This window comes from Elephantulus edwardii, unplaced genomic scaffold (assembly GCF_000299155.1).
Source record: "Elephantulus edwardii isolate Elephantulus edwardi_28Jun2011 unplaced genomic scaffold, EleEdw1.0 scaffold00086, whole genome shotgun sequence".
Classification (NCBI taxonomy): Eukaryota; Metazoa; Chordata; class Mammalia; order Macroscelidea; family Macroscelididae; genus Elephantulus; species Elephantulus edwardii.
In genome coordinates, this window is record NW_006399836.1 from 10396560 (window position 1) to 10421551 (window position 24992).

General features: G+C 52.0%; 1 protein-coding gene across 1 annotated transcript; it reads left to right on the top strand.

Moving 5' to 3' along the window:
- Nucleotides 1–324: 324 nt before the first annotated feature.
- PVALB (parvalbumin) lies at nt 325–24318 on the top strand. Its single transcript, XM_006890155.1, has 5 exons — nt 325–365; nt 2624–2691; nt 4510–4642; nt 6390–6499; nt 24105–24318. The coding sequence occupies exons 2-5, from the start codon at nt 2631–2633 to the stop codon at nt 24131–24133; spliced, it is 333 nt and encodes a 110-aa protein (XP_006890217.1). The 5' UTR covers nt 325–365; nt 2624–2630; the 3' UTR covers nt 24134–24318.
- Nucleotides 24319–24992: the final 674 nt, after the last annotated feature.

Sequence of the window (24992 nt, forward strand, 5' to 3'; positions counted from 1 at the left end):
TCATGAGTGTCAAGCATGGAAACGCTGCTGCCCTCAGAGGTAGTCATGGAAGGCTTCCTGGAGGAGGTGAGATCTGCCTGGGGCTCAGTTTTAGGTACTGCAGGGAGGCAGGGGCCAAGGGTTATTAATAGGTCTGGCTCGATGGGCCCAGGGAGAGTGAATGTGATACAGACACCCAGCACCATGGTGGAGGAGTACCTGACACCGGAAGGGGAGGGGGCTGGGGACTGGGGGGAGCGCCACTTCCCAAAATAGCCAGAGTAGAAGCCTATATAGGTGGCCATCCCACCACCAGGCTCATTTCACGACAGGACTGCCACCAGCCAGTCTACCAGTGCAGGTTCCAGCCTTCCACCCCCACCCAGGTGAGTGGTAGCTCCTGAGCTGGAGGGGGCTGGAGGGAACAGTATTTCCCCTTCCCCTGGACCCCCAGTGAGAGTTAAGAGGTAGGAGTAGGGTTCTTTCTCTCTCCTGCCTCCTCTGTGACCTGGACTAATCTCCTCCTTGTCTGGTCCTGAGAACAAGAAGTTCCACAGCGAGAAGGATGGAGTCAGATATTGTAGCCTCTGGTGATGCCATCAGAGGGGGCCCTCAGCGGGCCAAGGGGGCAGAAGGGTATAGTGAGGATGGATGGGTTGGCCAACATCACGGGCAGAGCTGAAAGGGGATCATTTGGTGGTGCTCTGGCCAGGGGAATGAAGCCCAGAGAAGGAAGGAGGGCAAGAAGGTGCATCCCAGATGGGTCTCCAGTCTGAGCCTGGGGAGTCAGTATTCAAGGATGCTCTAAGAACTGGGGAGAGGCTTCGGGAGGGCTGAGCCCCACGTGCTGGGGAGAGGAGCCAGAGTAATCAGTGAACCTGGCTCAGCAGACCCGGGCTGGCCCCTGCTCAACCACTACCTCCCATGTGTGCTTGGGTCCTTCACTGGTTCTCCCAGCCTTAGTTTCCCCATAAGAGTCCTTTAACTGGGAGGACAGATTCTACCGTTAGGGTCCCCTTGGATCAGCTGAGTCTGGGGGCTGACATGACAGCACAGAAGCCCTCAAGGCCCAAGCTGGCAGTCCAGCTGGTTGTGGGGAGGAGGGAAGGTGAGAAACAGCAGTAAAGACCACAGAGTTAAGGGTCTGGGGGAAGGCTTGGTGCCAAGGGGTGTCAAGTCAAGAGCTGCAGCCTCAGCGTCGGTGTCTTCTAAGCCAGCTGGCAGATGGTGGCCCAAAGGAGCTGACTCACAGGCAGGGGGCGGCTGGAGCCAGCCACTTCCTTACATTTCCAAGAAGGGCAGGGGTCCAGGCTGAGCAGGGAGATGGTGTTGACAGAGTGTGAGGGAACCTGAGCCACTAGCAGCTGGACAGCCCTTCCCCCCTCCACCCCCAAGGGCCACCTCAGCCCCAGCCCCTCACCATCTAGGACTCTGCCCGGAAGGGACCACCACCACCATCCAGTACTAGAGCAGAGATGGCAGAAGTCCAGAGTGAAGTAAGGCTACGTACAGCCCAAGGTCACAGGAGGTAGTGCAGTTCTAGGTGGGGGACCCAGGTCCCCTGAACCCAGTACTCCCCAAGGCCCTGTGGGCAGCTGGTGGCATCCTGGGATCCTTGAGAGCCGTGGGAAAGCGTGCAGCTGAGCTGTATCCAATTAGGGAGTGTCCCGTTTCCCAGAGGTGAGGCTGGGAGCAAAATTCAGGCTGAAGGCTGTCAAGAAAGTGTGGCCTGGAAAGAGTCTCCCCTGTGCCTGTATAAGACCCTTGGTCTCCCAGTGGGTGAGGGGCATGAAGCTTCCAAGTAGCCCCCCTTCCATGCTCCCTACAAAAGACTAGTGGGGGAAGTGGGGAGTCTGGACCCCAAGAGACTCCTCTGTGGACAAGAAGATCGCTAAAGAAAGTAGTTCATGAGACTCTAAGAAAAGGCTCTTTGAAAAGCGAGGCTGGCAAAATCAAAACAATACAAAAGGCAGGTTTCAGAAAGCCAGATGTGGGGTGGGGGCCCCTCCCCGCAGAGCAAGCTAGCAGCGCCCGCTGGTCCCTGCCACCCCCTTGCTGCGTCCAGGGTCAGATTTCGCAACCTCAGCGCTCAGGTTTTGCAGCATAAATTTGTATCCCAGACAGACTGGAGAAGAGGCTGAGGTAGGGATGGGAAGAGAAAGGGAGATCCACGAAGGTGGCGGCCTGCCTCCTTCCTGCAAGTTCAAAGTCCTACCTAAGGGGCCGGAACTTGGGAAGCACACGGACCGGGGTCCCTGCGCTGCGCCAAGCCCGCACCTTTTGCGTGCCCTTGACGGCTGACAAAGCCTGCTGGACTAAGCTGGTGGCTGGGATGCCCCCTGAATTCCAGAGGCTGCCTCTGGCCCTGGCGGCAGCCCCTGGACTCGTGCGGATCCCAGCGGGGGCTCAGCGGAGCGGTGCGGGAGCTCAAGGCGCCCACCGGGTCCCTCCCGGGCGCGCGCGGCTCGGTGGTTCGGCTGCACTGAGCGGTTCTGGCCGCGCGCCGCGCCCGGCGCCCCCTGGCGCAGAGCCAGTGGGGCGGGTGTGCGCCCGGCGCGCAGCACTGCAGCGCTGGTCATATGAGCAGAAATGATGAGAAAAGCACTTTTTAATCTTTTCGCACTTGCTCTGCCCGCTCAAACAGTTGCAGGATGTCGATGACAGACGTGCTCAGCGCTGAGGACATCAAGAAGGCAGTGGGGGCCTTTGCCGGTGAGCAGCGCGCTCTGTTGCGCATTCCCTCCCCTAATTCACTACCCTTGCTCCTGCACCCTGCAGACCCCAGAGGCCAAACCAGGTCTCCCTGAACTCCTCTGCTCACGCATTCCACAGGGCGCTGGGCGGGGGTCGTCAGCTTTCTCAAATGCGTCCAGGCAGAACTTGGCGGGAGCTGTGGGCATATGGGCAAGGGAGCCGTGTCCCGCCTGAGACATCGAAACTTGCCAGTGATTAGTCCAGGGTCTCAGGATGCGAGAGCTCAAGGGTCTGGGACCCAGGGTGAGGACCCTGGTCCAAGGAAGGACCTGCAAAACAGGACCTCCACGCTGGTTCTAGACACGCTCTGAGCTTCCCCTTTAAGGCACGTGGAGGGGCTGCAAGGGTGTATCCCTTCCCGACCTTGGCTCTGAACCAGACTCTTCCCACCTAGAGGTGGCTGTCGCTGGCCTAAGGAACCACTCCTGGAGCTCATCTCAGAGCTCCAGAGGGCCGGAGAGCGAGGTCACCTTCCCTGAGCGCAGGGCTCTGCTCTGCCCGTACTTACACCGAGCATCCCTCAGGCTTCCAACTTCCAATCCAAGCGGGGTGGGCAGCCTTAACCAGCTAAGTCATCTAAGCCTTTATCAGCTACCCCCTCCCTGGTCACCGCGAGGGAAAACTGAGGCTGGCAGAGGGTGAGAGTTTTGCCCAAGGTCACCAAATTGGAGGAAGAGGATTAGAACTGGGGTCTCCATGGTGCCTTCAGAACGTGGTTGCTCATCCCAGGGCCCCGGGCAAAGGGACAAACTTTTCTGCCCTCCAGCCCTTGACTGGGAGAAAAAGGACTGATTTCTCTGAACCACAATTCCCTCAGCAAGTTACTGGCTCTAACTTTGTGTCCTTTCCTGGGCGTCCTAAGAGAGGAATTCAAGATAGGCAACTGGGATGGCACCCCTGTTTCCCTTGGGTATGTGGAAGTGCTGGGAAGTCATCCTCCCAGCACAAGTAACGATCCACTGTGCCTGGAATCTTCTCACCACTTTTGAGGAGAGGCTTAACTGGGACTCTCAGGAACCTTCCAAGCTCTTCCCCACACCCATGAGAACGGGCTTCTGAGATGAAGCCAGGACTTCTGGGTCCTCCTCCACTGTGACCTTGAGAGGAAAGATTGTCCTCTCTGTGCAGGTACCACCATCTGTGACTGAGAAAGAGGGTGGGTCTTCTCCTCTACTCCCACACCATCCTTGGGTCCCTGCCTGCTCCCCCCAGCCCTATATCACTAGAGCATCCCTAGAAATAAGGTTCTTGGAGACTCAAAGTCTTGGCTGAGTTCTTAGGTGAGCTGCTTCTTCAGGAAGTGCCCCTTCCCCACTTTTACCTGCCCCTAACAATGCAGGAGCTCTGGCGGCCTAGTGGTAAGAAGCTGCACTGCAATCCCAAAGGCACCAGGTGCTGCACAGGAGGATGGTCAATCTCCTCCTCTGTGATTAACTGCCTTTGAAAATCCACTGGACAGTCCACTATGGGTCGGTTCCGACTCAATGGCACACAACAACAACAACAGGCAATGCAGGATGTGGTGGGTTTGCTAGCAGACTTGGAGACCACCAAGATCTGAGTGCCTGTCCACTTCTTCCCCTTCTAGCTGTGTGACCTTGGGCAAAACCAACCTCTTCTCTGTGCTCCTCACCCCCCAGATGAAGCTTCACCCTCATCTCCCCCCCCCCCATGGCTGGCAGAAGGGAAGCCCATAATGTGACCTCGCCACCCCGTTCTCCCTCCCCACTCTGCTACCTTTTCTGACTCTTCCTTTTATCCTGACCCTCCCTCCAGCTGCTGACTCCTTCGACCACAAAAAGTTCTTCCAAATGGTCGGCCTGAAGAAAAAGACCCCCGACGAGGTGAAGAAGGTGTTTCACATCCTAGACAAAGACAAGAGCGGCTTCATTGAGGAGGATGAGCTGGGGTAAACTGAGGCTGCTGGGGGCCAGGCTCTGGGCCTGAGAGCATGGGGGGGGCGCGGGGGCTGGGACGCTTGCTTTCGGGTTCTGATCCATCAGCCCTTCTCCCTGCACCCTTCACAGAGAATCCCCGTGCTTGACCTCAGTGCGCAGACCCGGGGGCAATGCTCCGGGATGCTGCTGCTTCCAGGAATAATAAACCCCTCAGCAGAAAGCACCACTAACTAGGTTAAATTATAGCCACTTAATACTGCTAATGGAATGCAGCCACTTAATAATTCAATGCAGATGAAAAGGCAGGTTTTTCTTATTGCTTAATAGGATCGTGAGAGGCAGATGTTGGCTTCTCTGTTGCCTGACACCATGGGCTGTCGGGTGGGTGGAGGGGGGTGCAGAAGATGTTGGCTTTAGGATACCATTGATTTGTATTTGTCTAAAAGCACCTTCCATCCTGCAGACTCCCCCCTCTGCTATCCATTAGCAGCAAGATGGGGGGGTGGGGAGACAGAGCCAGTTCTGGGGGCTCCAGGGTCTTTGGAGCAAAGCAGAGGAGAAGGCTGTGGCTAGGGAGCCAGAGAAGTGCATAGAAACCTCCTGTCTTGAACCTTCTCCACGCTCCTGGGCACATCTATGTCCCAGCAGTGTCTGATGCCTCCTCCAGCCAAAAATGCCTTGACTTCTGTCATAAAGATGAAGGAGGGGTTAAAAAAGACCCTCTCTACACCATTTGTCATAATAGAGAAAGAGGGATTTGGTTTTTTTATCCTTTTAATTTTTATCTTATACAAATTTATTTACAAAGTTCGTATACATTGTTTTTCACACTGGATCTTTTCCATTTCCTTCAACTCCCCTCTACCCATCAAATTGTGCGACCCTATGATTACCCTCCCCCCACCCATCCTAACCCCTCTGCTCCCCTCCCCCCCATTTTGGATCCTTGTACACATTCTGCAATACAGTCTTATTATACAGTATTTGTCCTTGTGAGACTGAATTCACTCAGCATAACGGTCTCCAGTCCTTCCCAAATTAGGTAGAAATCTACAAAATCTTTGCTCCTGCGTATTGCATAGTATTCCATTGTGTGAATGTAGCATAATTTCTCAGACCATTCCATTGTGGTTGGACATTTGGACTATTTCCATGTTCTTGTGATGGTAACTAACTCTGCTATGACATTGGTGTACAAATCTCCGTTTGTGCCTCAGTTCTCATTCAAGAGAGAGTGATTTTTAAGTGGAGGCATATCCACCCATCGTATCTCTTTCCATAATCGACACACACACACTTACACACTTTTACCTATGCTCCATGCACCACCTTCTCCAGGAAGCCTCTTGAATCCTTCCCTTCCCTCTTTGGGGGATGACTATGCCTCCTTGCACCCCTTTCTTCTCCCCATCTTCCCCTCTTTTCACACGCCTTCCTAGAAGAATTTCTGCATGCCCGGTGTCCAGCAGGGGCCTGGCACAGGGAGGGCACGCATATGTGTGCTGAATACACAAATGAACACGGGACGGGGGTGGGGGTGTCCATGCTTGCTCGAAGCCAGCCTGCCCTTGCTGCCCTCTCACCACTGCGGGGAGGCTCAGCCTGGCTACCTGGCCCCGCACGCTGCACGCGTGCTCGCCGTGCCTCCTGTCCCAGCTGGGCATGTCCCCTGTGCAGATGCCTGCCCACCAGGCATCCAGAGCTCCTGCAAGGTGACCTCGCCTGACTCCCTCCCGCTCTCCCCCTTCCTTCCTCCAGATTCATCCTCAAAGGCTTCTCCTCAGATGCCAGAGACCTTTCTGCTAAAGAAACCAAGACGCTGCTGGCCGCTGGAGACAAGGATGGGGACGGTAAAATTGGGGTCGAAGGTGAGGCATAGTGACTGCCCGGCACGGAATGGGTTGGGGGGCGTGGAGTGAGTCGGGGGGATGTGGAGATGCTAAAATACTGAAGCTATGCTATTTACGGGAAGATAAGGGGTTCCCTTCACACCCCAAGATTAGAAAAAAGGAGATTTAGGTTCTGAGGGCCTAGGCACGTGAGCCAGGCAAAGAAAAACTGGTATATTTTTACTAAATTTAATCAGCCCAGTAGGAGTGGATTCTCTTTCCCCTGTTACATAGAGTGCCTGGGAGAAGTTGGGATTTTTCCACACTTTTCCCTGGTTTCTGGCCTCAGCTCTGCCCAAGGTGGCTGTGTGACCTTGGCCAGCCTCTCCACTTCTCTGGGCCTCTGTCTTACAATTGTAACCCAAGGAGATGAGGTCAATGATCCTTAAAGACCCTTCGGCTCTCACGTTCTCGGATTCCCTGGGTGGAAATTCCTTATCTCCTCTCCTCTTCAGCATCTTTCCCTGGTGTCCTGTAACCTCCTGTCTGAGAAACTCCTTTGGCTTCATTCAGACATAGCATTCCGGCCTTGTAGGAGAGCCAGGAAAAAAAACACAAAAGCCAGCCAGGAGTCAGGTGGGAAGCAGGGAAAGGAATATCTAGGCTCGCCTTACTTTTCAAGCTTTGATCTCAGCACAGGCAAGCCCACAATGGGCAGGCCACGGCCCCTTCCTCCTGCACTCACATCCAACTGCAGTCCACGGAGCGTGTTTTAGCTTTGCTGCTCTCATGGGTTTCTTTCCTAGACTTAGGAAGTCGCTCCATTTTGCAGATATACAAACTGAGGTTCAAAGGGCTTCTCCTCATCAAAGAACTAGGACCTAACCGGTAGAACAGGGGTTCAGAATTCAGTCTGACAGACTCCAGACCAACCCTCTTTCCAGGCTGTTATGCTCTGTTCATGCCTGTGAACAGAGCACTTAGACCTGACCTGGGGTAGCTGGGTTCGAATCTGAGATCTACCGCTTTTTAGTCTTGACTTGGGCAACTCAAGTAAGCTGTCTGGCCATTGGTTTCCTCATCTAGGAACTGAAGGTATTGACGTATCTCATAAAGTTAGTGCAAGGATTAAATGTTAATAGGTAAAGTGTTATTATGTGAGAGTGTCTTCCCGTTCAGTGCTGTGAAGTCCACTACGACTCATAGCAATCTTAGGAACCACAGGTCAGAACCTTGCCTTATCCTGCGCTAAACCACAGCAAATGCCATATGCATGTTTGTTAATGAATTCTTTCGGAAATAGGGACTGAGTTACGTCCATCTTTGTGCCTCATATCTAGCTGATACGGACCCAAATCGGCCACTGACTTTATGTATGTTTCCTGCGTGGAAACCCAAGCCCCTGACCCCCCACCCCCCGCACAACTTCCCTCTCTGTCCCCATTAGCTGTGACCTTGGTCATGTCACTTCTCCACACTCAGGATCCCTTGTCAACAAACGGGGTGCACAATTTCGTCCTAAAACTGTCTTAGTCTCGTGACAATAGTCACAAAATTGCTTTGGGAAAAGTACAAGGATTTTGCACATGGGGCACAGTTTATTAAAGTTTTATGTCAGAGCCGAGAGTGGAGCGTCTGGCAAGGTCAGGTGCTGTGCGTCCCCTGGCCTCCGATGCCAGCTGTCCTTCTTTTCTTGAGGCTGGGAATGGGGGGAGGTGGTTTTAAAGGGGCCGAGTGGAGGGTATTAGAGAGACTCTAGTGACCGGTCTTGGGTGGTCCCAGTGAGTGTCACTATCTTCACCACACTTGGTCAGCTCCCCCTCAAGCGTCGATCCCCAGGGTGACCCCAGCCCAGGCCCTCTTGGCCTGTCTCCCCATTTTCACTTGCAGCCAATACGCCACAGCTCAGAAGCCCTGGGCAGGGTCTTCATGGCTGGCTGCTCACCAACAACCTAAATGATGGAGAAACCAGGCCAGGCTCTGGCCTGGTTTGCTGCCTGCCTCCCTGCCTCCCTCCTCCTTTACCGGGATCTTAAAGAGCTCAATTCTCCCAGCTCTGGGCCCGGTGGGGGATGGAGAGAAAAGAAGAGTCAGACTCCATTCCTGGGGCCACTGTCTCCTGGCTGGGCGACTCTGAGCAGCAGCTCGGCAGCCCTCAGTTTCCTCATCTGTAAACTGGGCATGACAAGAGGCACTGCGCTGGGGTTGTGTGAGGGCTCCGCGTCATAATGGATGTGCTTGTTAAGTGTGGTCCCTGGCACACAGGAAGTGTTCGATCAGTGGAGGCTGTGGTGCTATTTTTAGGCTCTCTGCACTTGCTTGGCGTTCTAAGTATATCTAGAGACATGAAAAATGGCTCGACCAGGCGGGGCGAGAGGTGCAGGCAGAGATCTGTGTGGAAGGCGAAACCACACGAGCAGGGCCGACGGGGTGGTCCAGGCAACCGTGGGCATCACTGAAGGCACAGAGGCTGGAAAGCTCAGGGCTTGTTTTGAGAAGAGCAAGGCTGGTATTTCAGGGAGTAGGAGGGAGAGAGAGAAGAGTTACCTGGGCATGGGATGCGTGTCCAGCCCTATGCCACATGTTGTGCAAGTACCATCTCATTTTAACCTTGGGATGGCAGCAGATGTAGACACAGAAAGGGCATTTCAGGGGGTCTACAGTGATTAAGGCAACACTGCCAGCAAGTGCCAGAGCCAGGATTTGAACCCAGGCCTGTGTGACCACAGGGTCCAGGCTCTTTCCATTGGAGATTTCTATCAGGACATAGTCAGCAGTGGGGGCAGAGGTGAAATAAAGGGCCAGTTCAGACTGTGCCCCACACAACATCTCCCCTCCTTCCATTCCTTAAACTCAGCAGGTTTTCTGGAGAGGTGGGCATGCTGATGTCCCGTGGGAAGTGAGGTGGGGGAGACCTTTTATGGGGAAGCCCCTGGAGGCTCTATGCTCCTTCTGACTGCCAGCGGGGGTCCCAGCTCTGCCCCCCAGCAGATAAAGCCTCCCATCCCTACTGTGACCTAAGGTAAATCCCTAAACCCCGCTGCCCCCCAGGCTCCTGGCCTGCAAAGTCAAGGTCAGATCAGTAGCCAAACCCTGGAGGGGCTCTCCTAGTTCTAGGAGAGCCCAGATATCTCAGTGGATAAGCTCCTCTAGACGGAGAACCAATGTGGCACGTGGGCTGGACTGTGTGACCTTGAATGAGGACAGCAGCAGCCTCTAGCTTCCTGGAGCATGGCGCTCCTTCTTCCTAACCTCTTGAGGAAGACCCCACTCGTATCCCCTCTAGAGATGAGAGTACTGGGCTCAGAGAAGCTGAGAGTTTGCCCAAAGCCCCACAGCTGGGAAGCAGCAGGAGAACATCGAAGCTGGGGTCTGTCTGACTCCAAGGAGCACGTGGCCTGTACTGCCACCACTGTCCATTCATTCCAGGCTTAGTGAGTGTCTCACTAATGTCATTGATGCCTTAACTGCTTGCTCCACTCTCCCTCCTACGAGGATGCCTGAGAGCAGGGACTTTATGTTGTTCACCTAGAATAGGGCCTGGCACATAGTAGAGGCACAAGGGAAGTAGAAAATTCAATAAGCATATTGAATAAAGGAATGAATGAATGAAGGAAGGAAGAAAGGAAGGAAGGAAACTCTGTACAGTCCCCTGCCTATAGGGGGAGGCAGCCTGTAGGCCAGGGGTGGGGACCTAGATGGGCAGTGGCTGGCGTGCTGGGGGATCCAGAACCAGGTCCCACCTCCATCCCTGGCTGCTCTGTTAGTCCTTCTGAAGGTGACTGATAGTTGTCAGGGTCTGTAAGTCCCCAGCTGAAGGAGATGAGTTGAGACAAGGTTCTAATAACAACCCTTTGCCTTCCTGTCTCTCTGGCAACTCCTCCTACAAAAGGAAAAGATTTTCATAAATGTTGATTGACTGTCAGAGGCCCCCAGCTGAAGGCCAGGGCAGTGCTGGCAAAGGCATTTTCAGGGAGAAAAGGAGAAGCTACAAAGAGTGGGATGTGCAAGACCCCAGCTACCCCTGGATTACGGCAGTGACTGCAGTTCAAAGGGCTCAGGTGTGTCAGAGCTGCTGAGGACGGTGCAGGAAGGACAGGGCTCAGGTCCACTGTTCATAGGGTCACTGTGAGTCATACTCCACTTGGCAACAACAGCAGGTGAGACTCGCTCCAAGACATCTCTCCAAGCAGTGGACCTTATGAACAGTGGGCCTCAAACTGGAACGTGCATCAGAGAGAGCTGGGGGTCTTGGGGAGGCACCGGAGGCCAGGCCCACCTCCAGAAGTCCTGAGTCCTTAGGTCTGGGGCAGGCCAAAAGCTTTTGCATTTCTGACAAGATCTCAGGTGATGCTGATGGTCTGGGCAGAGCAGTTCGACAAAGTAGGTGCCCTCACTGTGCCCAGTTTACATGTGAGGAAAAAGAGGCATTGAGAAGTTAAGCAATATAACCAAAGTGATATAGCTGTCAAATATAGAATCAGGACTGAGCCAAGTTGGCCAGGACGCGTAGCCCCTCTGTTTCCCAGGAGTCCCCCAGCCGGAGTTCTTTAAATGTGACATCTGCTTGTAAGGACCTCACAGGCTGAGTTGTCACCATCCAGCCGGCACTTCCTGCTAGCCTGGCTCTGGAGCTTTTCCTACTGAAGCTCATTCAGTCCTCACAGCTCATTCCCCAACGTGCTTTACGACTCTCACTGTACGAATGAGGAGACTGATGCCCAGAGAAGTGGAGCAACTCGCCCAAGGTCACACAGCTTTAGTGTGTGCAACCTCCTCTTCAGATTTTGCCTTGAGAATTCAAACTCATACTCATTTATGTGGATGAGACCTGTACAGCCCACATCCACACCCCCCCCCCCCCCACACACACACACACACCACACACATCCTGACGTGTGGCCTTGGATCTCAGATCAGCCTTGAACTCAGTTCCCTAGGCTTTCAACCTATTCCCACTCAGGAGCCCATATGTGTTTGACTTTTGGCCTTAGATTACTACAAGATTTCCAGGTGAAATTCTTGCCTGACTGTGGCAACTTCCACGCTCACATCACAGGCCTGAAGGCATCTGCCTGTTCTGCTTCCTTCTGGCAAAACCTGTTCTCTTTTATCCCTAAGTAGTCTCTTTAGCGTAGGAGGGGGACTGATGGACTAAGCCCTCAGCCGTGGCTGCAAACCTGCAGTGGGACAGAGAATAGTCAATCATTGTTAAGTTGACGGGGTTCCTGGAGACCCCATGTGTGACAGGGTAGAACTAGGTTCCACAGGGTCTTCAGTGGCAGGGTTTTTTTTTGAAGTAGATAACCAGGCTTTTCTTCTAAGGCACCTCAGAGTAGCTATGAACCTGCACCTTTGGTTAGTGACTGTTTGCCTTCATTGTTTGCACCACCCAGGGTCCCCCAGACAAAAACCAGAACTTCCCAACCACGTGGGTAGCAGCTGCATGCATGCCCAAGCCCTCTCCTCTCTAAAACTCAACTCATTGTGGCCAAGTGGGAACTGACTCCTAAGTGACCCTCCATGGGTGAGTTCCTGAGGCTGTAAATTGCATGGGAGATGATTGTCCATCTTTCTCCTGAGGGACGGCTGGTGGATTTGAACAGCCAGAGAGGCGCCACCTTTGGTTTGGAAGTACAGTTCCTTATGGACGAGGCCGCCAGAGCCTCATCTGTAAGATGCAGATGCAATACTCACATCACAGGGTTATTGCCCGCATTAAGTGAGATTGTTCTGGAAATGAGTTTCTGGACCATACTTCACACACACACACACACACACACACACACACACACACACACACACACACTTTCTCCCTCTTTTCAATATATTTGTTGCATAAGGTTTTCTGGTGACATGATTGTCAGCATGTTATACTCTTCTTGAAAAGAGCGGATGTTTCCACACTCGTGGATTCTAGGGAGAAAGGTGGGCAGTCTCTTCCCATTAAGAGCCGCAGCCTCAGGAATCAGATGGAGGGTTGCTCCGAGTTAGAGTCAAGCAGCAGCGCTTGAGTGAATGAGATTGTTGCGTGGATTTGTCTGTCGGCTCCCTCAAAAGTCCTTAGGAAGTAGTCGAGTCCGGATCCCCAAGTGAAATGAAACTGAGGCTGAGATGAGAGGAAAAGAAGGAGGCGTGCAGAATCTCACCTGTAATTCCAGCCCTCCAACCCCAAGGGATTTGATTTCCAAGGACACCAGCACTGCGCATCAGGGCCAGGTCCTGGTGGCCAAGCCCCAAGCTGGACTGGACTACGTCCCCATCTCCTCCCACCCTCACACAAGCCCATAGGTGCCGCCTGCAGAGGCTTCTCTTTTGCCTTGAGAGATGTGGGAACTGAGTGCCCCGGGGATGTGAAGTGACTGAAGTCACATCGCAAGTCCTTGGCAGAAAAGCCTCGCGGGTCTCCTGACTCCGCCCCTCTCTGGAGCGCGCCTGCCTTCGAGGTGATGTTGGAGTTATAAATGGTTCCAGCGCTTAGCCAGCTGCTCCTTTTAATTCCCGGGTGGACCTCGCCTAAGTGTGGCCTTATGCTGCGCTAGATAAGAATGAGCAGAGGGAGAGAGGCAGCATTCCTTACGTAACTGCCCTCCGTGGAAAGGAACAGCAGCCAGGGCAGAAGAGGCGCTCACTCTCCATTCACGCCTCTCCTCCCGGCATGGGTGAACTATCCAAGGTCTCAACTGCTAACAGGAGATCTGAGGTGAACAGAAAGAAAGATCTGGCAATCTGCTTCCTCCAAATCAGTCACTAAAGACCCTGCAGGAAGCAGTTCTACTCTGACACCCACAGGGTCACCACAAGATGGGACTGACTCAGCAGTAACTGGTTTGGATTTGGGGTCCATGGGCTTGAACTTGAATCTCTGTGCATGCTAACTTCTCCCATGTTGATTGTGATTCACTACCCCATAGTGGAACTTGCTCCATAGCGTTTTCAAGGTCTATCTTTTAGAAACAGTTTGCCAGAACTGCCTTCTGGATTGCCTCTGAATGGGTCTGAACCATGAACTTGGGGGCTGGTTGGGTGTGTCACCATTCATGTTACTCAGAGGTTCCTGAGTCAGAAGGCGGGGCCCCTCCACTCCAGTCTTGGGTTAGAGTCTTCCTCGCTGAATGCTCTTGGGCCTCAGTTGTCCTATAAGTGAAATGGACCTGTGGAGAGGCAGTGAGACTGAGCTGGGCAATGGCTGGCACAGGGCAGGCCCCAGAACTGTTGACGCTGCCTCCTTGCGGCCGGCTGTCTGTGTGACCCAGGATGACTCGTCTCCCGTTCTCTAGGATGGGAACGTGATCCCTGTTTTCAATACTGATTTTCAGAAACCGAGCCCGGGAGCTATTTAGAGGCGAGGTGATAAACCAAGAGGCTGGTTCCCTCACCCTGGTCGTCTGCACAGAGGGGCAGGAACAGCCTTCCAGCCGCTGACTCAAACCACGTCTCAGTTTCACTTGGGGCTATCGGCTCAGAGCCTCACCTGTCACCTGTCAATACTTTCTAAATTTGTCCCGGCCCCATAGCGCCCCACACTGCGCAGACCTAATTAGCTAATTTCAGTTTCCTGAGGGAGAGAGGACAGTTTATCTCCCCAGTTTCAGACTCTCCATCTGCTGCCCGCACCAGGGCCCCACCCATCCCTACTTACCCAATCTCTTTTTGATTGGACTGTAAAGGTATCAACTAAGGGGCCCCAGAGGGCCTTCAAGAAGGCTTGAGGCTTCAAGGTGGAGCTTGCTGTATTTGGATGTCTCGTCCGAAGGAGAGCTTTCTAGCTCTTTCCAAGAGAGTACACTTAACTCACACTTTAGCATTACGTGTTTATTTCATTACATCTCTGCTGTGTGCCAGGCACTGTACCAGAGCTTTTAAAGAAGGTACACTCAGCATTCCCATTTTATCGATGAGGAGACTGAGGTTCAGAGACTGAGGACCCATAGATGGGGGTGCTGCTGGTTGGGTTCTAGCCTGGATTGTGCTGATGGTGTTGCACCCTTGGGCCAGGTAGTTGATGGCTACAAAGGCTTCCTGCGTCCAGGATTTTTTTATGTCCTACATGCCCTCCTTAACTTCCAGACCTCTGTAATAGTTGCTAATTTGAGGCTCCAGTTCACGCTGCCTTTGCTGAGAAGGCCCCATGGCAGTGGAACAAATACTTACTGCCCACTTGTTATGCACCAGGCCCTGTTCTTAGATATTACAATTATAGTGTTTGGATTGGTCTTCCCAGGAGCAAGTAGGCATTGCTATATCCACTTCACAGATGAGAAGACTGAGGCTCAGAGAAGTAAAGCAGTGGGATAAGGCCAGGAAGTGATGGAACATGATTCCCAGCCAAGTCCAGCATTGCTGGAAGTCGTAGGCAATTGCATGGCCAGAGACCGGAAATGGGAATGCTATGGGACAAGAGGGACTCAGGTGCTGGACTGTGTTTCATATGTTGTACTGCTAATCAAAAGGGCAGTAGTTTGAATCCACTGGCTTCTCCATGGGAGCTGGCCTAGTGGTAAGAAACTGCGCTGCAGTCCCTAAGGCACGGGGTTCAAAGTCAGCAGCTGTTCCGTGGGAGAAGGATGGGCAGTCTCCTTCCATGTGATTAACTCTCTCTGAAAACCTGCTGGAGGGTCAGCTATGGGTGGGTTCCGACTTGACGGTATTATATAGCAACAATCACAGTTCCCATAAAGATTTACAGCCTCAAAAAAACTCAATGGAGGGTCACTATGTGCCAGAATCGATTCAGTGGGAGTGGCTTACCATCTGATAACAAAGAATCCGGGACGTTTTACAGAGCCCCCGTCTGCTCTGTCACAGGCTGTAGCTCGGCACTTCACAGCCTTGGCTTTAAGGCGGATGGATTTACGGGAGCATTTTCGTAACATCAGCTCTCATCCGCTCGAGTATTTGCTCTGTGTCAGGTCTGTGTTCAACGGCCTTGATGCTGGGACAACCCTGTGCTGTAGGAACTGCTGTGAGCTCCTCATTACAGCTGAGGAAACGAGCACAGTGGGGCAGAGCCACAGACACAAGCACCTGGGGAAGCCAGGAGTCTGGCCGTAGCCTGCTTGCTGCAAACTATGTGAGTGAGAGCTGGACGGGCGGTCACTAGGCTGGTCATGGCACAGATGTTGTTGTTGTTGTTGTTGTTGTTGTTGCTTAGTGCCGTCGAGTCGACTATGACCCTGGGAGCAATGGATCTGAACGCTGTCCAATCCTGTGTCATCCTCATCATCTGACACACGTCTGTTCACCATGACAGTCACTGTGCCAATCCATCTCATTAACTGGCCCTCCTTTGCTGACCTTCCACCTTTCCAAACATGATGCCCTTTTCCGAGGACTGGCCCCTCCTCACATTATGCCCCAAGTGTGTGAGATGACGTGTCACTGTCCTTGCCTCCATGGAGCGCCCCTGGCTGCACCTTTTCCAAGACCTACTTGTCCTTTTGGCAGCCCAGGGGATACTCAGCACGTTTCTCCAATACCATGATTCAAAGGCATCTACTCTTCCTCTGTCTGTCTGCCTTATTCGCTGTCCAACTTTCAGCTGCATAGCAAATAACTGAAAAGATTACAAGTTGGGCCAGGTGCACCTTAGTCTTCAAACTGACATCATTGCTCTTCAGCACTTTGGAGAGGTCTTTTTGACAATGATCATCCATGCATCAGTGCATGGTACAAATATTGACAGATGGCACAGGTATCAGTGCATGGCACAAATAAGGAACCCTAAACCTGGAGGAATCAGGTGTCTTATCCACAGGGGACATATGTGGATGGTGGAACAAAGCTAGCACTCCAACTAACACCCCACCCCCCATCCAGAACCTCCCTGCAAAGTCTGTCGACCTTGCTCTTACAATGTCTTTGTTTTATTGCTCATTTTTCTTTAAGGAAAGGACGTTTCTAGAGACCTTTTGCTAGACGGCTGCTGGTTAATTGGCTGGTTCCTAAGTGCTCTGCCCTGAGGGAGTCGGGGAAGATGCAAAGTGGTGACTCTTGCTCTCAATTTGTCTACCAACTGCCCTGTTTAAGGTCCTGAAAGGATGAAATTAGAATCCTGTGTTCGCTGCAAAAAGGCAGGTTTCTAGTGCCCCCTCCCAGCTCCACTCTGAAATGCCTGCCCTCCAACTGGACTGATGTCTTCTGATCCCTACAGCCCCTCTGGTGAGGCTCACCTGGTGGGAAGGTGGTGCCTTAGCCATTCACTTTACTCACAAAACATATCCTCCAAACTCCCTCAAATTCATTACCCTCAAGTTTAAACTGACTCACAGCTGACCGTCCAGCTGATTTTCTAAGGCTGCAAATCACACAGAAGGAGACTGACTGCCTTTCTCCTGTACCTCGGCTTAGGGGTTAGAAACAGCAGAGAGGCACGGCCTTGAGGCAAGCAACTCTCTCCTCTGTGCACTCTTCCACGAGTGCATCTAGCTTTCTTGTTAACAAATGGTCAATCCTAACTACTGACTGATAGACTGGCAGTTCTAATCCACCCAGGGGCTCCTTGGGAGAAAGGCCTGGTGATCTATTTCAGAAAGATCAGAAGCATTGACAGCTCAGGAGCACAGTTCTGTGGACAGGCATGGGGTTGCCCTGATTTGGAATCTACGCGATAGCCCGAGAGGCCTGAGGGGGAAAGGAGGTCAGTGCCATTAGGACACAGTAAAGGCCAGTGTCCCCTATTGATAATCCATCACCGCAAGGACAGGCCTTGGGGGAAGGACTCTGTCCTGGGAAAGAGCAACGCAGGGCCCCAAGCTCAGGGATTAAATGGCTGGGGCTGGAGAGAGCTCAGGCTTCTGCCCCCATGGACTCCAGCCCGATCAGCAGTGGCCTCTCCATATTTTCCTGGCTCTGCCTCTTATTTTCCACATGACCTTGGCATTCGCCTCTCCACGCCTCCTTATCTCCATCTATCAGATGGGAATCTTCCTACTTCCCGTCGTCTGGGGCTGTCAAAAGAATTCTGACTTAGATCTGCCTTTGTTGATTCCTCCAGCAGACACCTGGGCCATTCATTCCTTCCTTCATTCATTCATTAGTTCCTGCCCTGTGCCAGGAGTAATTCTAGCTGCTTGGAGCACAATGAGCAAAACAGTGCCTTCCGCAGCCCCTGAGTTTACATCTAGTCGGGGGAGACCAACAAAAATAAGTAAGAACATGAGTGTACTGGGGTGGGGGGAGGGTTGGGAGGGGAGAAAAGCGCAACAACGAATGAATGGAAATCCAAAGTCTCTGTAAATTTCATTGAAATTAATTATAAAAAAAAATTGGAGAGTGCTAAGTACTTTAGGGAGCTCTAGTGGCCTAGTGGCAAGAAGCTGCGCTGCAATCCTGAAGGCACGCAGTTTGAATCCACCAGCTGCTCTGCTGGAGAAGGACGGGCAATCTCCTTCTGTGAAATTAACTATCTCTGAAAACCCAGCAGAGGTTCAGCTATGGGTCAGTTCCGACTTAACAGTACACAACAACACAACAAGTACTGTAAAGTAAATACAGAAAGAAGGGGGCTCGTGTGACAGAGCCTTGGGGACATGGACATGTGAGCTGGGACACACATCACTCTACACCCAGTCACAGTAGGTCAGAAGTTTCAAGACTATCGCTTGACCCAGACCCATTGGGTGGCCTTGGCCAAGCCACTTAACTCTTGGGCCTCAGTTTCCCCATATGTAAAATGTAGACTGAGGCATCTCCCACGTTGGGTTCAGCCCAATTCATTGCCATCAAGCTGGAACCAACTCACAGTCGACTGCCTGGTAGATTTTCAGAGGCGTAAATCACAAGGGAAGAGATTGCCCGTCTCTTTCCCAAGAAGCAGCTGGTGGATTCGAACCTCCTACCCATGCAGGAATTAAAAGAAGTGCTGGTTTCCTATTACATGGAGCCTTTGGGCAATATAAATAAATGGTTCAAGAGCTCTGCATCTGAAGGTCCTGTCTTAGAAGAAATGCCTGGGGCTGTGTGTTCAAAACCCACCCATCCTCTCACCCCCTACAAGGCACAGGGCACACAGGGCAGCTCTGACGCAGATGAAGCTGCCAGGAGTTCGAATCTTCTCTACAGCACCCGAACGTTTTAACTATAAATGGATTCTATAAATAACTATAAATGAATTCGCTCTGATGACTTAGTGCTAAGGAGTTCCACTGCCAACCCAAAGGCACATGGTTCAAAGCTGCCAGCTTCTCCCTGAGAGAAACAGGCAAGCTCCTGCCATGCGATTTACTGCCTGTGCTGGAGGGCCAGCTATGAGTCAGTTCCAAGTTGACGGTACACAACAACAACTAATACTAAGAGACTTCTCAAAAGAGCTACCTACACCCCCCCCCCCAAAGGAGCTGCAGGAGCCTAAAAGCTCATAGCTGAGAAGGTAATGATAACCAGAGGATTGTTGTTGTTGTTGTTGTTGTTAGGTGCCATTGAGTGCCTGACTCTAACCAGAGGGTAAGAGGCAGGGTCTCAGGCATTCGGTGCTTGGCTACTTAACTGCAGAGTCTGTTCATACTACTTGCCTTTAGAGACCAACTAGTAGACCCTCCCTCTCTCCCACCCACCTGCCCAGGCCCCCACATCCAGGTCACCTGCCTCTCCCATCCGCAAAGGGCAGCTTGGGGACAGGACAGGGTGGTGTCCTTCCCCCAGATCAAACTCCTGGTCAGTGAAGAGCTCAGGTGGGAGTCCTTCCAGCAGGGCCAGGTCATTCCCAGGAGGGTAAGAGGAGGTGTTTCTTGTTGACTTTTACATAACTTAAGCTTTATGGAAGAGTTAATTGCAAAGATAGCACAGAGAGTTCCGGATACCCCACACGCAGCTTCCAAAAATGGTGACGTCTCACGTAATCATGAAGCCGTTATGCAAAGTAAGTCAGGAGCGATGTTGGCTGGATCTGCGATTCATACAGTCACGGGGGTGGAGGTAAGGCTTCCCTCTGAGATCCAGGTACTTATTTATTATGGTCATTTGGGAGCCTTCTCAAATGCAGTTTATCATTTGATCGCAAAAACTATTCTTACTGGCTCTAACTCACCCTCATAGCGTTAAGTATATTTTGTTGGGTTTCTAACAGGAAGGTTGTTATTGTCAAGTCCTGTCAGGTATGACTCATAGTGACCCTCTGAACAACAGACCTGAATCCTGCCCTGTCCTGTGTTATCCTCACCGTCTCTTGCATACCTGAGCCCACAGCTGCTGTCACTGCGTCAATACATCTTGTTAATGGTCTTTTTTCTCCTTCACTAACCTTCAACTTTTCCAAGAACGATGTCCCTTTCCAAGGAATAGCAGATATGTCTTGGAGAAGGTGCAGCTAAAGTCCTCCTTGGAGGTAAAAATGATGATGCTTCATCTCATATACTTTGGACATGTTGCTTCGAGAGGTTATTTCTTGGAGAGGGACCTCATGCTTGGAAAGGTGGAGGGGCAGTGAGAGAGAGAAAGACCCTGAACCATGAGGATTGACACAGTAACTGCAGCAAAGAGCTTCTGGCCAGCTTTCTGTCTGGGAGCGGCTGATAGATTGAATCACCTACATTCTACCTGAGCAATGATGTCCGTTTAAAGACTAAAGTGCACCTGATTCAGACCATGGTCTTTTCAATCACTTGCTATGCATCTGAGAGCTGGATGATGACAAAAGGAGACAGAAGAAGAGTAAAATTTCTTCGATTTGTGGTGTTGGAGACAATCCCATGGATGGCCAATAAAACACCAAAACAAACCACCCCAAACAGATTATGTCTTACAGAAAGTGAAGCTGGAGTACTCCTTGGAGGCAAAGATGATGAAGCTTCATCTTACATACTTTGGGCATGTTGTTGTTGCTGTTGTTAGGTGCTGTCGAGTTGAGTATGACCTATAGTATAGACCCTACGAACAACTGATGTGCACACTGTCCTATCCCATGTCATCCTCACAATCTCCACCATGCTTGAGCCCGTTGTTACAATCACTGCGTCCTTCCATCCTGTTGAGGACCATCTTCTCCTTCACCAACCCTCCACCTTTCCCAGCATCATGTCTCTTTCTAAGGAATGTCCCCTCCTGTACCCTCCAGCGCGAAGTACTTGAGACCAAGTTTCACCACCACTGCCTCTAAGGAGCAATCTGGTTCACTTCCTCCAGGACCGCCTTGTTGGTTCTTTCGGAAGTCCCGGGCACACTCAGTGCTCTTCTCCAACACTAACGTTCAAAGGCATTGCTTCCTCTCCTGTCCTCTTTCTTCATTGTCCAACTTTCAGATGCATTGGAAGCATCGGAAAATACCACGGCACACCTTAGTCTTTAGGCGGATGTCCTTGCTCTTTATTCTAACTGGAAGGGGCATGAAAATCAAAGACAGAGGAGCCAGTCATGGGCACCGAAGACGTACCACATGTCAGGCAGCTGGCACATTTTGTTATTTCCTTTGATCACCTCTGCTTCAGGAGCTCACCAGACCAGTAGCAGCTTTCAAGCTGGTTCCCCACAACCTTCTGTATGTCAGAGTTGAACTGTGCTCTGTAGAATTTTCAGTGGCCAGGTTTTTTCAGTAGAATGCCAGGACTTTCTTTGGGGATACCTCTGAGTGGACTCAAACCTCTAACCTTTCTATCAGCAGCCTTGCATGTGAGCTATTCATGTTACCCAGGGGATCAGGCGTTCATTCCTTGCAACACTTCACTCATGAACATTGGCTGTGAGCTCAGAGAGGCTACGTGCCTTGTCTGAAATCACACAGCCCACGTGTGGCAAAGCCTCATTTGGGACCCAGCCCCTGGACCACGCTCATCAGATCTCCAGCCCAGGATGCTTTAAATATAAGACCCTTCCCTTCCTCTGGAGTGCTGAAGCTCCGTACTCTCTCATCCTTTCATAGTCAGTATTGTCTCTTGGGGTCAGGAACTGAGCCAGAGCTAGGGGAGAGCAGGGGCCTGGCCTCCCCTACCAGAAGCTCCCCATCCAACACAGACCACAAGACAGTCAGTGAGTTTAAATGCAAACATATTCTGGTAGTAATTGGTGCTGGAGACCAGTGAGGTGTGGTGACAGCAAAGGAGTTGATAGGACTAGGGGGGCCCACTGCCTTTGCTGGGGAGCCAGAGAAGAGCCCGTGCGGAGTAACAGTTGAGTGAGGCCAAGTGAGTAAGAGTGAGCTGAAGGAAGAATCCCAGGCCTACAGATAGAGGGTGGCAGGAGCTGGATGGACACACCCGGGTGCTGGAGACATACAGGAAGGTGTCAACACAGGGACTTCACACCCAGAAACGCCTGTGAGCAGGGACCAAAGTTCCTGGGGTCTCCTTTAACCTGCTTGGGGCTGCACCTCTGTTAATGTTCACCTATAACGGGACCTTTGATCGCCCTCTAGTGCTGACACTGGTTACTGACATCAATAAATAACAGCTGCCAGGGCTCCTTCTGGTGCCAAGCAAGACCTCTGGTGGCCTGGTGTTAAGAAGCTGTGCTGCAATCCCAAAGGCACAGAGTTAGAATCCACCAGCTGCTCCATGGGAGAAGGACTGGTAATCTCCTCTCATGTGATTTACTGTTTCTGAAAACCCACTAGTGGGTCAGCTATGGCGCAGTCCCGACTCGATGGCACACAACCACAGAGCATGACAAAGGAACCTGGTGATGGAGTGTGAAATGTGTAGGGCTGTTAAGCAAAAGGTTGGTGGTTTGAATCCACCAGCTGCTCTGAGAGAGAAAGATAGGCAGCTTCTGCCCAGGACATTTACAGCTTCAGAAGTCCAGGGGACGGCTACTATGAAGTCGGCATTGACCCGATGGCAGTGGGGGTTTTTGTTTTGTTTTCAGTTTAGCCCCCTGAAGGGAGCCCTGGTGGTGCAGTGGTGAATCATTCTGATGCTGAGATGTCTACAACTCAAACCCACCCAGCAAGCCATTCTGCTTGCTTAAGGATTGAGAATCCTGGAAACTTTATGGGGCAGCTCTGCTCTCAGAGGTCACTGGTGGAATTGATTCGGTGGCAGTGAACTTGGGTTGAGTGGCGGTGACTTGGTTTGGGTTTTGGCTGGAGCACAGCAGACAGGCACTGCTGGGCGGGGGAGAAGGGAGGGTGAACAGGTGAACAATGAGTGTGGAAGGTGAGGAGATGTGACAGGAGGGGGAAGGAGAACTTTGGGCCTGGAGCGTGAATTCTGGCTTAGCCCTGGAGACTATGAAAAGTCACATAGCATCTCTGAGCCTCAGTTTTCCCTTCTGTAAAATGGGGCCAATAGCCCCCCGTTTCCTGGTGTTTGCACAGCTTAAATACGATGTTGTAAGAGATCTGAGCTCACTCCAAAGACCTGTGCACTCTGGCTTCTCTGAGCTGCCTGGAGATGAGGCCATCATTAGCGTCACCAGGGAGTTCTGGTGGCCTAGTGGCAAGAAGCTGTGCTGCAATCCCAAAGGTATACAGTTCGAGTTCACCAACTGCTCTGTGGGAAATGGATGGGCAATCTCCTCCTGTAGGGTCAGCTATGGGTCTGTAACAACTAAACAGGACACAACAACCACAACAAACAGGGTTAGGCTAGGGAGCTCTAGCAGCCTAGTGGGTAAGGAGTTACACTGCCAACCCAAAGACAGGAAGTTCGAATCCACTAGTTGCTCCAGAGAAAATGATGAGCAATCGTCTCCGACTCGATTTACAGCCTCTGAAAACCCACTGGAGAGTCAGCTGAGTCGGTTTCTATGCAGCGGCTGAGAGGGGAAGCTGAAGGATCGTGCTGGGAAGGATCGTGCTGGGATGGGCCTGGCGGTTTTTAAACCTGGCTGTTGATCTGAATCAGAAGTTGATTCTCACCTCCTTAGTCAGAACTTCCAGTGCGGGGCCCCGGAAATCTATGGTTTTTGTAAATTCTGCAAATGATCCTATGAGCGATTTGAGAACAACGAGACAAGTAGTTGAAATATAATTCAGAAAAAAAAAAAAGAAATATAATTCAGGTCTAGCGTCAAATCCGGGCTCTGCCTCTCCCTAGTGGTACGACCTTGTAAATGCTGCACCTCGGTTTTCTCACCTGTAGAATGGGAATAATGATAGTCTGTAGGATTATGGCAAGAGTCAAATAAGATAGAGTGTGCAAAGGGCTTACAGTGGCATCTGGGATATGTACATATTTACAAAACTCGTATATGGTCACTGTGACCAATAACTAATTACAAATGAGTGAGTACAGTGACGTCATGAGGGAACTCTGTTGTTGTTGTTGTTATGTGCCGTCGAGTCGACTCATAGTGACCCTATGTACAACAGCCCTAAACTCTGCTCTGTCCTGTGCCAATCGCACTGTCTCTGACACTCCCATCCCAATTATTCCAGTCACTGAATCAATGGTGTAGGGATTAAAATACTTGCTGCTAACCTCGAGGTCAGCAGTTCAAATCCACCAGTCATTCTGAGGAAGAAGGAGGATTTACAGCCTGGAAAAAAGCCTGTGGGGCAGTTCCATGGGGGGGGGGGGGGGGGGGGGGGAAACACTACACAGGCCCAGCATTTCCCACCTCACTTCATCTGTTCACTCGTTCGCTCCCGCCCCTCTGGGTCTCCTGCAGCAGATGCAGGACCTCAGAGAGCTTTGGGCTGGGAGGACAGCTGCCTCCCTTGGCCTCTCTCTCTCTCTCTCTGACCACTTCCCCTTGTCACCTTCTCTTGCAGAATTCTCCACCCTGGTGGCTGAAAGCTAAAAGGGGTTGACTCCCCCGGCCTTCCACCTCTCTGCCCCCAACACCTGAGCTCAGCCCCTCTCGCCGCCCTCCCGCGTTCTGTTCAGTTTGTTTATGTTATTTTTTACTCCTCCCGTCCCCTGCGGCCCTCGGATGACACTGTTCTTCTGGAAAATGCTGGAGAAATAATAAAGGCTGTACCAGTCGGTCTCTGTGGTCTTGGGCGTGGACTCCCTTCCTCTGCTGTTACAGGCCTGGGTGGGTGGAGGGGCGGGGATTCAGTCAGTCTGGAAGAACCAGGTGGGAGGGAAATTTACCAACCCTGGTCTGTGTGAGATCTGGAAAGTGCTCATCTACACAGGCCTTCCTCCTAATCAGTCATAAAGTTGGTGATGCACTTCCTACATACGTATAAAGACTAAGACTTGGTGACTCTGTGCTGTGTCTAAGCCACACAGCTGAGACGTGCTAGAACTGAGACTTGAACTCCAATCTGTGCTTGTCCTGGTTGGTCTTCTGCCCCCTGACATCCCTCCCCAATTCAGTTCCCACACATAGCCTGAGGGCTCCCCCAAGACCTCATGGAGAGACACTCCCTTTCTTAGGCCACTCATGGGGGCTCCTGTTCTAGAATAAAACCCAAGAGTGACTCAGCGGAGCTCCCCTGGGGGCTGGCCCAGCATCATGCCTTTGACCTCTCAGTGCTCCCCCAGACCCCTTAACACTGTCCCTGCATCTGGACCAGCCTGCTCTCCCCCCCCCCCCCCTCTCCCTCCATATCACTCAGTCCGACACTTTCTCTGCTAAGCCGCCCCTCCCCTGCCTCTGGACCCTCACATCGAGTGCAGTCCAGAGAGGGCCAAGGAGGGTGAGCCCAGCT